This window comes from Culex pipiens, chromosome 3 (genome assembly GCF_016801865.2).
Source record: "Culex pipiens pallens isolate TS chromosome 3, TS_CPP_V2, whole genome shotgun sequence".
NCBI classification, from domain to species: domain Eukaryota; kingdom Metazoa; phylum Arthropoda; class Insecta; order Diptera; family Culicidae; genus Culex; species Culex pipiens.
This window is the reverse complement of record NC_068939.1, coordinates 99,700,556-99,712,362: the sequence shown is the minus strand read 5'-3', so window position 1 is coordinate 99,712,362 and position 11,807 is coordinate 99,700,556. Positions and strand designations below refer to the sequence as shown.

General features: G+C 36.8%; 2 protein-coding genes across 3 annotated transcripts; one reads left to right on the top strand and one right to left on the bottom strand.

Annotated features, from left to right (window-relative positions):
- Positions 1 to 3,922: 3,922 nt before the first annotated feature.
- On the bottom strand, positions 3,923 to 5,662 carry LOC120421920 (chitinase-3-like protein 1). Of its 2 annotated transcripts, none has more exons than XM_052710575.1 (3): positions 5,533 to 5,662; positions 4,497 to 5,479; positions 3,923 to 4,424 (listed from the first exon to the last, which is right to left on the bottom strand). In XM_052710575.1, exons 1-3 carry the CDS (start codon positions 5,597 to 5,599, stop codon positions 3,999 to 4,001), a joined length of 1,476 nt encoding a protein of 491 aa, XP_052566535.1. In that variant the 5' UTR covers positions 5,600 to 5,662; the 3' UTR covers positions 3,923 to 3,998. The 2 variants fall into 2 exon arrangements, with proteins under 2 accessions (XP_052566535.1, XP_052566536.1); XM_052710576.1 differs by having other exon boundaries at positions 4,168 to 4,424; positions 4,486 to 5,479; positions 5,533 to 5,661.
- Positions 5,663 to 9,470: 3,808 nt separating this feature from the next.
- On the top strand, positions 9,471 to 11,273 carry LOC120421910 (probable endochitinase). Its single transcript, XM_039585212.2, has 4 exons — positions 9,471 to 9,612; positions 9,672 to 10,531; positions 10,590 to 10,712; positions 10,769 to 11,273. Exons 1-4 carry the CDS (start codon positions 9,546 to 9,548, stop codon positions 11,195 to 11,197), a joined length of 1,479 nt encoding a protein of 492 aa, XP_039441146.1. The 5' UTR covers positions 9,471 to 9,545; the 3' UTR covers positions 11,198 to 11,273.
- Positions 11,274 to 11,807: the final 534 nt, after the last annotated feature.

Below are 11,807 nucleotides of genomic sequence, written 5' to 3'. Positions count from 1 at the left end.
CCGAAACAAGCTCCCAAAGCGTCATTTTTGTTACTCCCTAGTACGCATCCACCGGGGAAGTTGTTGTTTTCTTTTATGTAAATTACTTCATTTAAAGAATCCTGATCCAATTTGATTGTAAAAATAGTCTGACTTTGTTGAAAATCATATTGGGGTAATTCTCTACCAACTCACACGAAATCGGGAAAAGTTGCCCTGACCCCTCTTAGATTTGCGTAAAACTTTGTCCTAAGGGGTAACTTTCGTCCCTGATCACGAATCCGAGGTCCATTTTTTGATATCTTGTGACGGAGGGGCGGAACGACCCCTTCAAGTTTTTAACATGCGAAAAAAGAGGTATTTTTTCAATAATTTGCAGCCTGAAACGGTGATGCGTTAGAAATTTGGTAGCAAACGAACCTTTATGTAAAATTAGACGCCCAATTTGATGGCGTACTCAGAATTCCGAAAAAACGTATTTTTCATCGAAAAAAACACTGAAAAAGTTTTAAAAACTCTGCCATTTTCCGTTACTCAACTGTAATTTTTTTTAGAACGTGTCATTTTATGGGAAATTTAATGTACTTTTCGAATCTACATTGACCCAGAAGGGTAATTTTTTCATTTAAAACATTTTTTTTTCATTTTAAATTTCATGATTTTTCTAACTTTGCAGGGTTATTTTTAGAGTGTATTAATGTTCTACAAAGTCGTAGAGCATACAATTACAATAAAATTGATATATAAACATAAGGGGTTTGCTTATAATCATCATCGCGATTTTACGAAAAAAAGTTTTAAAAACTCGGTTGTCCCTCCGTCATGAAATATCAAAAAACGTACCTCGGATTCGTGATCAGGGACAAAAGTTACCCCTTAGGACAAAGGTTCACGCAAATCGAAGAGGGGTCGGGGCAACTGCTGTATGAGTTGGCGGAGAATTACCCATTGTAGACTTTACTTCAGAGGTTGTACTAAACATTGTTCCCGTAATTTTGAAAGATAATAAAATGTTTTAGGTGGACTAGTGTGACAAAAAGAATGGATTTTGAGACACCAACTGGCACAATTCCTTTGGTTAAACATAAAAATTAAAAAAAGTGGCTGTAAATCATTTAAAAATAAAAAGGCAAAAAAGGTAATGATAGGAGGTGGTGGAATAAGCCAAATACTATCAAATACAAACATAAACTAAACAAGAAAAATGCAAATAAAAATATTAAGAATGACCTCTTGAATACGGGAAACATAAAAAACACACATTTGTATAAGGGTCATTCCACCTGAAGTGTGCAAGAAAAAATGCAAATTTGAAAATTACCATCTCCGATTCTGCTCAAATTTGGCAGAGCTGTTGAGACTATCAAAACATGCAAAAATCCCGAATTTCATCCAAATCGGACCACCCCCTCCATTTTTGTACCCTCCCAAAAAATCGACTTTTTGGCGATTTTTGAGCGAAACCCCTATCTTCAAACGACGATAACTCAGGAACCACAAATCTTAGAGGGTCGGTCTTAGACTCAATTTTGAAGGAAATTGGACGTAGAATCCATTTCCGTGATCAAAATTTAGATTAACATATTTTTTCTGCCTGTATTGCGCAATTGAAAACTTTAAATGGCCGTATCTCAAAACAGCCCTATTTATTTTTCAAATTTGACCTCACCATCGTATTCCCCGTCCGATTTTACATAAGAATCACTTATCGACAGAAAGGAATATGTTTCGTTCCAGAGATATCGAATTTTAAAGTTTTGAGTATTTGAGATTACCTACATCAGCTACACTCGCCGCATATGCTAGAAGCACTCAGTCGTGCTGATCTATAACTGCTACCTGCTTTTATTGAAATAAGATTTCATCACAAATAATCATTAGCAAATAGGCAAATATTGAATTTACACCGCTGTAGGAAACTGCTGTATAATCTTAAATTAAAAAATACTATACAGTTAATTTGTGTGCTAGCCCAATGGATAGCCCAAGAATGGAATTCCCGCAGAGATAGCAGGAAATTGCAATTGATCTTGTAAGTAACACTTAAGAAAAAGTGTACGATACATTATCGTGTTAAAAAATATGAATTAACATGAATAAAACTCTCGTGAAGCATGATTAAGGAGGAGGATTTCTGGAAAGTATAAAACTTAAAAATGTAAGAAAATCACAAAGATTAATCGGATTTATTATCTGATTAAGAACAAATTCAGTTGTGTTGATTTCTTGTTTTTGATTTTTTTTGGTTTGTCAATCATTTCGAAATCTTGGAAGACGATACAGCTGCTGTCCACATGTATCCGAAGTATATGGTTTTGTTTTTGAAATTAAATGTACCAGAATTGAAAAAAAAAAATCATCAATTATTCAGATGAAACTGGTTCACAATATAAAAATCGGTTTAATATTATCAATCTTTCAAACCGTATGGCAGATTTTAGAGTTTTTGCTGAATGGCACTATTTTGCTACCGCACATGGGAATTATTTCATCTACTACAGCCAGCTCTACATTTGTTCTCGCTTTAAATAAAAGAAGAATTAGGAATTAGGAAAAATATGAAAATAATATAAAAATGATAAAATTGTATTGTAAACACACTATAGCATTTGCAAATAAATATTAAAAGTTCAGGATTTCTGGAAAGTATAAATCTGAAAAATTTAAGTAAATCACAAAGATTAATCTGATTTATTATCTGATTAAGATCAAATTCAGTTGTGTTGATTTCGACACCGTCCGAACAATAATCTTTTTTTTGTTTGTCAATCATTTAGAAATCTTGAAAGACGATAAAGCTGCTGTCCACATGTAACAGAATTGAAAAAATCATAAATTATTCAGATGAAACTGGCTCACAATATAAAAATCGGTTTAATAAGATCACCCTTGAAACCGTAAGGCAGATTTTGGGGTTTTTGCTGAATGGCACTATTTCGCTACCGCACATGGTAATAGCTCTAGACCCCATGTGAGTTATTTCATCTACATACCACAGCCAGCTCTACATTTGTTCTCACTTCAAATAAAAGAAATAATTTGATAAAGTGGGAAGAAATGAGGAATTAGGAAAAATATAAAAATAATAGAAAAATGATATTTTTTTGAAAATTGTATTGTAAAAACTCTGTAGCATTTGCAAATAAATATTCGAAGTTCAAATTTTACTTAATATGGTTTAATGACACTGAGATCATGAAAAACAGTGCATTGAAAATTACCCAATAAATATTCCTTAAACAAAAAATAGATTGTTCATGGTATTGATTATCTCAAAATCGTATAAAATTATAAAAAGAATTCATCTTACAGAACACCAGGTATTAATTATTCATCATCACGAATTAGTGCTTCTAGCAGAGGCGGCGAGTGTAGCTAATTTAGGTAATCTCTCATACTCAAAACTTTAAAATTCGATATCTCTGGAACAAAACATATTCCTTTCTGTCGATAAGTGATTCTTATGTAAAATCGGACGGGGAATACGATGGTGAGGTCAAATTCAAAAAATAAATAGGGCTGTTTTGAGATACGGCCATTTAAAGTTTTCAATTGCGCAATACAGGTAGAAAACATATTTTAATCTAAATTTTGATCACGGAAATGGATTCTACGTCCAATTTCCTTCAAAATTGAGTCTAAGACCGACCCTCTAAGATTTGTGGTTCCTGAGTTATCGTCGTTTGAAGATAGGGGTTTCGCTCAAAAATCACCAAAAAGTCGATTTTTTGGGAGGGTACAAAAATGGAGGGGGTGGTCCGATTTGGATGAAATTCGGGATTTTTGCATGTTTTGATAGTCTCAACAGCTCTGCCAAATTTGAGCAGAATCGGAGATGGTAATTTTCAAGTGCTGTTCCGCTTCAGATGGAATGACCCATATAGATTTGCTTAAAAAATTTAAATTTTATTATTTATTTGGCAACTGTATCTTGTGAGTCAGATTTCCTATCAGTGCAAGAATGTGTTTATTTTGTAATAAAAAAAAAATTGGCTTCATCATTGCAATTAATATTGATTTTAACATTCTACCCTTTCTGGATAGTTGCAGCTAAGTATCGAAAGATCAAAATACAATCCTGCCGGACACTGAAAACTATGCAAGGTGGCACCCTCGCAGAAATAAAATTTAGAACAATCTTCCGGATCTCGAAAGTATCCAGTTTCAAAACATTTAATCGGGCCAGCTTCCTCAGTAGTTGTACTAGTTGATGTCCAGGTGCTGGTGGTTCCTTCTTCCGTTGTGCTAGTGCTTTCAGGGTGATGCGTTGAAGTGCTGATAGTAGTTGGTTCGTTGGTGGTTGTAGTAGTCACCTCGTCAAACTCTAATCCCTTGTTGAGCGTTGAGAGCAGGGCAAACTTTTCACCACATTTGCCGTGGAAATCATCCGTTTCGATTGACCACACCATTGATCCGGCCAATCCGTATCGCTTGATAAAATTGGCCTGTGAATTGTTAGACGATTTTAGTGAGAATATTCTATTTAATGTAGTAAGGAATGGTGACCATTGTCCAACCTTCAATGTAACGCTTTCTGGGTCGTCGTAGCCAACCCATTGATTCGCACTGTACGCGTAAGGAACCTGTTGCTCGTTGTCCCAGCAATGGTTCCATTTCTCAAATTGTAGCTTTTCACAAATCTCATTGTAACCAAGAAATCCCGATTCGTACGTGTACGGTCCAGCATGGCCAGGTCCACCAGCGGGAGCTCCAATCCCATTGTCTCCCACATTTCGCAGCGTAAATGATCTTCCGTAGAATGCTACCCCCAGGTTAAGCTTTTCGGCAGGAGCACCTTGACGAAGCCAGTAGCTAACACTAGCTTGCACATTCAGTTGACGTTGAACTTCTGTTTTGTCATTTAAACCAGCAAAGAGAGGCGAATTGTGGCCTGTTACAGATTCCCAAGGACCGTGTAAATCATACGTCATTAGATTTATGAAATCCAAATGTGTCGAAATCCCAGAAATGTTGTACGAAATAGCTGCCGAGTTCTTCGCTGCCGCCACCGCAGCAGTCAGAAGCAGTCCTCGATTGGAGAATTCCTGCTTCAAATCCGACAGCAATTTGACAAAGTTTTCTCGATCAAAGCTTGGGTCTCCGTCCCTCTGGCCAGGGTACTCCCAATCTACGTCGAGTCCATCGAATCCCATCCGTTCACAAAATTCCGCGGCATCTTTCGCGAATCGCAACCTCAACGCCGGACTCTGGGCAACGGTTGAGAATTTTTGCGAGCCCTCGTTCCAGCCACCAACCGCAACCAGAGTTTTCAGCCTCGGGTTCACCAGCTTTAAATCGTTGAACTTCCGCATCGTTCCCAAACCCCAGTTGTCCTCCAAGTCCAGCCAAGGATCCAGTATCGAGATGGTTCCATTCTGGTGAATTCCAACGAAGGCATAGATGAGGTGCGTGCACAGGAACGGATCGATATGTTCTACTGCGAAACGACCCGCTTCGTTACGGTAGGTAGCCCAAGTTCCGTAATAGCACACAATGTTTCCTGATGGTGGAGGTTGTCGATTTAACAAGCTAATAGTTACTAATACAACTTACGTTCGATAGCAAATGTTGAAATTATAAGTGCCATCAGTGGTAATCCAATTGCAAAGACTGGTGTCATGATTCTTGAGGTGACGCGATTAGACGTTCGTTGTGGCGTCAAATTCCAATGAAAACTAATCGGAATTGATACTCTACTTCTCTTTATATAAGATTGAATTGGGAATAATAATGTACAGTTGACTGGTGAACTAAATAATAAGAAATATTGACGAATTTTCCTGCAGAGCTAAAATTTATACAAATATTAATTGTACTTTTTAGTCTTTAAATTAATTAAAAAATATCAGAAAATAGCATCTCCGTCTCGAAAACATGGAAATTTCTTTCGTTTTCTTCAGATACGAGATTTTTTTTCAGTTTTAACAACTACAACACACCATATGAGTACAAAACTGGTTTTAAATCATTTGGACGTTACACTTGTGATATTTGAATAGTCAAGATATTTTCTTGTCCAATTTTAAAATTGGAATCTCCAGGTTCTAATAGATTCTGAATGGTCTCGTCATTAAATTGAAGTCATTCAATGAAGTGTTTTTTTTTTCTAGTGTTCTTTATTGATCTCTTTGCCAGTTGAATAAATGCATGACATAGCCAAATCCTCCGGTTTTTTCCAGTCAGTTCTGGGTGGTTAACAATGGATACCATTTTATTACACTCCAAAACAAAATTCAGCTTTATCAGGATAGATTATAATAAATGGAACTTGAAATTGGAAGCTTTTGAATGACTAGTAGGGTGCCCAGAAAAAATGATCCCCTGCTCCACAAGCGGAAAACGGTTTTTTGGGTTATTTTAAGCATCTGTGTCAATTTTGAGCGAAATTGGTTGAGATTAACCCAACGATACCCGAGCCTAAAAATGGTAAAAAAAATGTTTTTCATACAAAAATTACTTTTTCAAATTGCTAATAACTTTTCAGGTTCAAGTTTTACAGCTTTGGTATGTTCTACAAAGTTGTAGAGCAGTACATTTTCAACGATAATCTCAATTTTGAGAATATTTGGATGGAAGTAGCGTACGGTGCAGACCAAACCGTAAGAAAGTTGGGTTTTCCATACATTTTTTCGATTTTTCCAATACAAACTTCACTTTCGAGTATCAATGGGTAAATATTGACCGATTTTGCTCATATTTGGCCCAGAGTCCTAAAATAGCTCAAGGAACAATATTCAGCTTGTGGAGCGAGGTTCTGACAAAAAATCCTATATTCTGGGCAGTATAAACTAGTGTAATCCACAATGGTCAAGTTCAGTCAATCCGGGTTTTCCGTCCCGTATAAAGTTATATCTATTTTTTACATTTCAAGTGACATGTAAAAAGCTTGTAATATGGTCATTAGGGTGGCTCGACACGAATGATTTTACAGAACAGGAAAAGTTGTTATATATGAATGTGGCTTTTATTTAAAATTATTGACATGCAGGGTGACACACCTACAGGGTGTCAACCCATTTCTAGCTTCTATTTAAGACCTTTTTGATCACTGTAAAGTGGGCGAAAAAGGGGGCAAATCGAAAATTAGGCCTGCCACGCAAAAGGAGGCTGAGCAAAAATTCGTAAAAAGTCAGTTTTTCACACAAAATTTCCTGGGAAATCGATTGCACATGATTTAAAACACGATACAAAATTTAAGATGCTAGTTTGACAACTTTCCATACAATTTTGGCAGCTGTTCATACAAAAATGAAAAATATTAAGAAAAATACTTTTCAAGTTTTTTTTAATGATTTGATGGCTTTGGCAAAGTTGTAGTCAGCAGTAGTATCATTCAGTAGCTCGGACCAAAATTTTTTCAAAAGAGTTATGATTTTTTTAATAGTGATTTTTGTAAAAAAAATCTTGTACTTTAAATTTGTTGACCTCATTTTTTAATGTAAAATTAAATTTGCAAGATCCGAAATTGAAAATGAATTTGCAAGAAGCTAGAAATGGGTTGACACCCTGTAGATGTGCCACCTTGTCTTCCAACCATGTCAAAATTTCTTGGAATAAGTAGCTTAACAACTTTTCCTAAGACACCATCGCTTTAAAAGGTCACCAGTAGAAGTTAGGGCTTGGTTGACACCCTGTAGGTGTGTCACCTTGCATGACAATAATCTTAAATAAAAGCCACATTCATATACAACAACTTTTCCTAAGACACCATTTTGCTAGGTTGCTTCCTTATTACGTTAAAAAATAAGATTACGAAATACCTACCGAAGTACTGGCAGTGTTGGCAAAAATAGTAGTTTATGCAACAAGTTGCAAAAAGAGGATTTTTTCAGCACGAGTCGTACATTTATCCAACGAGATTCATCGAGTTGGATAAATACGACGAGTGCTGAAAAAATCAAGTTTTGCAACGAGTTCCATACAACATTTTTTGCAATTTCGAAAAACACCCATTGAGTGAAATTTTAAGTCGAATTTTCATGTATTTTGTCAATAAATCGTTCAAATAAAAAAAATGTTGAAAAGTGTTACTTTTCGAAACAAGTGCTGAAAAGTTCAACTTTTCAGCACCCATTTCAGTGCTGAAAAGTAGAACTTTTCAGCATTTATTTTGAAAAGTGTTGCTATTCGATTCTGTTATTTTTGGTACAGAAAAGTAGGCTATTTCGTCGTTCAAGAATGACAGGAAAAGTAAGTAGTTTCACGATGGAATTGCAAAAATATAATTTTCAGCACTTATTTTGAAATGCCTCTTTTAAAAACTATATATCTTTTTCCAGAAGCAAGATAGGACCATACTTTCTTCGGGAAAGTTTTAGAGGACATTCAGGACTATACTTCTACGGTGTTAGTTTTTAAATTGAGTGAAAAATGAAAATTATAAAAATTAAATTGTAAGAAAGAAGGTTTTCCCATACAAATTTCCATACAAATTTGAATCGCTTTGCGGAAAGCCGGGTCAAACCCAATCGCTCCCAAATTTTGGTGGGTTGTTTGGGGGCCCAAATGGGACCGGAAAATGCCTGTTCTGATTAAATTAGTCCATTTTGAAATTTTCCCTTCAAGCTACCCTAATGGTCATCCCACTTATTCGGAACACGCACAAACTCGGAACACGTTTGTGATTACTTGTCAATACGCCAAACGTATCTTTACTGTCGACCCTACCTTCCTTTTGGAAATTCTCTTACCATTTCACCTAGTTAACTATAAGTGGTAGTTATTTTGTAAAAAATATGGACTCCTGGAAAGAATCAAAGTTTGTTTGCATCCGTAAGAACAAAGTGTTCCAAATTTGTGGATTTTAAGGGTCGATGTTTTCTTTCTTTAAAAAAAACTTGATAAAAAACATCATAAATCAATCGAAAGATCACAAGAAAAGCTTCCAGATGTAGGCAAACGCAAATCATTATGATCAATTATCGTTTTTCTATGATTTTTTTGAACATTGGCCGATCTGTTATCTGATCCGAATATGACTGTAAATATTTTTAATTATTAGAATACAGAAACCAATTCTTTTTTGGCCATCGGCCCAGTACTGCGTAATGTTTCGAAAGTACAGTATTATACTAAATGCTCATTTTACTTTTAATTTTTTACCTGCCTTGAACCTAAGGCACAAAGGGGGAAATGAAAAAGTACTATAGATTTGTTTTATACTCAAGGGTGGTGAAACCCATCTGTGTGATACCTGCAGGTTATTCATTCACCAGATTGTGCTTAAATCTACATCCAATATTGATATGATTTGAACAGTTGTTATCTGATTGTGGAAAAAAAAATCTAGAATAAAATCTCTTTGCTCTCACAGTCCTATTATCGGCTTGGATCAATGTACTTTTTTGAAGAAACGTTGCTATGGCTGGTCTATTTACTCAACTGTTTGAATTTATTTGGCGCACGAAATTGTTTTACCTATTGCAGAAATGAATGATTGTTTGACAAAAGCTGTTAATTATGTCCGTGTATTCAAACATCGTTGCAAGATATAAAAGAATTATAATTTCACAACATGAACTAAGTCGTTTACAAACGTTGCTTCAAAACAGTCCAAAAGTCGTAAAATGATCAAGCTGTTATCAGCAATTGTTTTGCTTCTTGTTGTAGAAGTAAACTTCAGTTTTGCAGGAAGTAAGAATGTATCTATTAGTACAATATACAGAGCAGATTGCTAAAATATTATTTTTTAGAAAATGTCGTCTGCTACTACGGAACATGGGCCAATTACCGAACCGGAGCAGGAAAGTTTACCGTGGAAAACATCGACCCCGCACTTTGCACTCACTTAATTTATTCGTTCTTTGGGCTCAACGCTGACGGTACAGTGGCCATTCTAGATGCGTGGCTCGATCTACCGGATAACTACGGTTTGAACGCCATTGGTAGGCTAAACAAGCTAAAGACGCTGAATCCGTCGCTGAAAACGTTGGCCGCGATTGGTGGATGGAACTGGGGCTCGGCCAAATTCTCGACGGTCGCCAAAAGTGCCACGCTGCGCAGCAAATTCGCCACTGAAGCGCGAGCATTCTGTCTAAAGTACGGTTTTGATGGAATCGATATTGACTGGGAATATCCGGCGCAACGAGATGGAGATGCTTCGGTGGACAAGGCAAATTTCGTGCTTATGTTGAAAGATTTGAACACTGAGTTGAAAAAGTATGGACTCCTTTTGACGGTGGCCGTTGGAGCTGCTGAAGGTTCTGCTTCAATTTCTTACGACATTCCCCAGATATCGAACAACGTTGACTTTATCAACCTGATGGAGTACGATTTTCATATGGCATCGGACGGAATCACCGGAAACAATGCGCCATTATATGCCGGGTCGGCAGATGTTACCACGACGCAAAAGCAACTCAACGTTTTCAGCAGTGTGCAGTACTGGCTTAGCAAGGGAGCACCGGCGGACAAGCTGAATCTGGGAATGCCGTTGTATGGCCGAACTTTCACGCTGGCGAGTGCATCTAACAATGGAGTTGGTGCTCCTGTTACCGGTGCTGGAGTTCAAGGACCTTACACACAAGAACCAGGTTTCATGGGTTACAATGAGGTGAGGACAACATAAAAAGGTTTGACATTCATTTTGTAATATTCCGATGTGTTTACAGATTTGTGAACGCAAGCTGACTGGAACGTGGACCGAAGTGTTTGACAACGTGCAAATGGTTCCCTACACTTACAGTGGCAATCAATGGGTTGGATTTGATAACGTTAAGAGCATCACGGAAAAGGTATAAAAATGACAATGTGTAGTCAGTCAGTAACTCACCAACGGTTCAAATTTCAGTGTAACTTTATCAAAACCAACGGTCTGGCGGGTGGAATGTTCTGGTCGATTGAAACCGATGACTTTCTGGGGAAATGTGGTCCGAAGTTTGGACTAATTTCCACTTTGAAATCTTGCCTTGGAACTAGCACAGGTTCGGGCTCAAGTGGAACGACAACTACGACAACAACCACGACAACGAAGCCGGTTACGATTCCTCCGAGTACGACGACCACCACGAAGCAACCCGTTTTTACTACGACTACAAAAGCGACTACTTCCGGTAGTTTCACGTGTACAACGACGGGATACTTCAGGGATCCAGTAGACTGCTCCAAGTTTTACTACTGCCAAGGAACTTATCGTTATGATTTTGTTTGCCCAGCTGGTTTATACTTTGTACCTGCTACTGTTGTATGTGACTGGCCACAGAACGTGAAATGTCCATGAGTGTGAAAAATATTTGAATATACATACTAAATCATGAAAGCTAATTCAAATAAATAAAATATAGCGAAAACCACAACCATTTCGATGCCTTATTTCTCTTTTATTCTGACAAGAAAGGAATTCAACAAGCTTAGTACAGAAGAACATAGAGGCATCGACATTAAAAGGAACTGAAAATAATGCTGTTCTGGAAATGAATTTGGGATATTTTTGTCAGAACAAATCAAATCAGCAACATGGTTTTTGTTGTAAACGCTTCAGTTTCGTCAAGTTAAGATAGATTTGGGCTCCATGAACATGCTTCAATCGAAAAAAAATGATTTTAGTAAATTTTCTGCTAATATTCAAAATTGTAAATTTTGAGTATAAATGCTATGAAATCATCATAAGCAATTATACTCACCTCCGTTTACATGAGCACATTGGGGGTAGAAAAAATAAGTGGGTGCACATGGTTGCTCGAGGTGATTCCATACCATTTATACCCGATATTAACAATTTTATTTGTTAGCAAGGAATTGACTAAAATTCAATTTTGTCGATTGGAGCGTATTCAGGGAGTACAAATCTATCATGCCGTGATGCAACTAAAACTTTAATCGACTTCAAC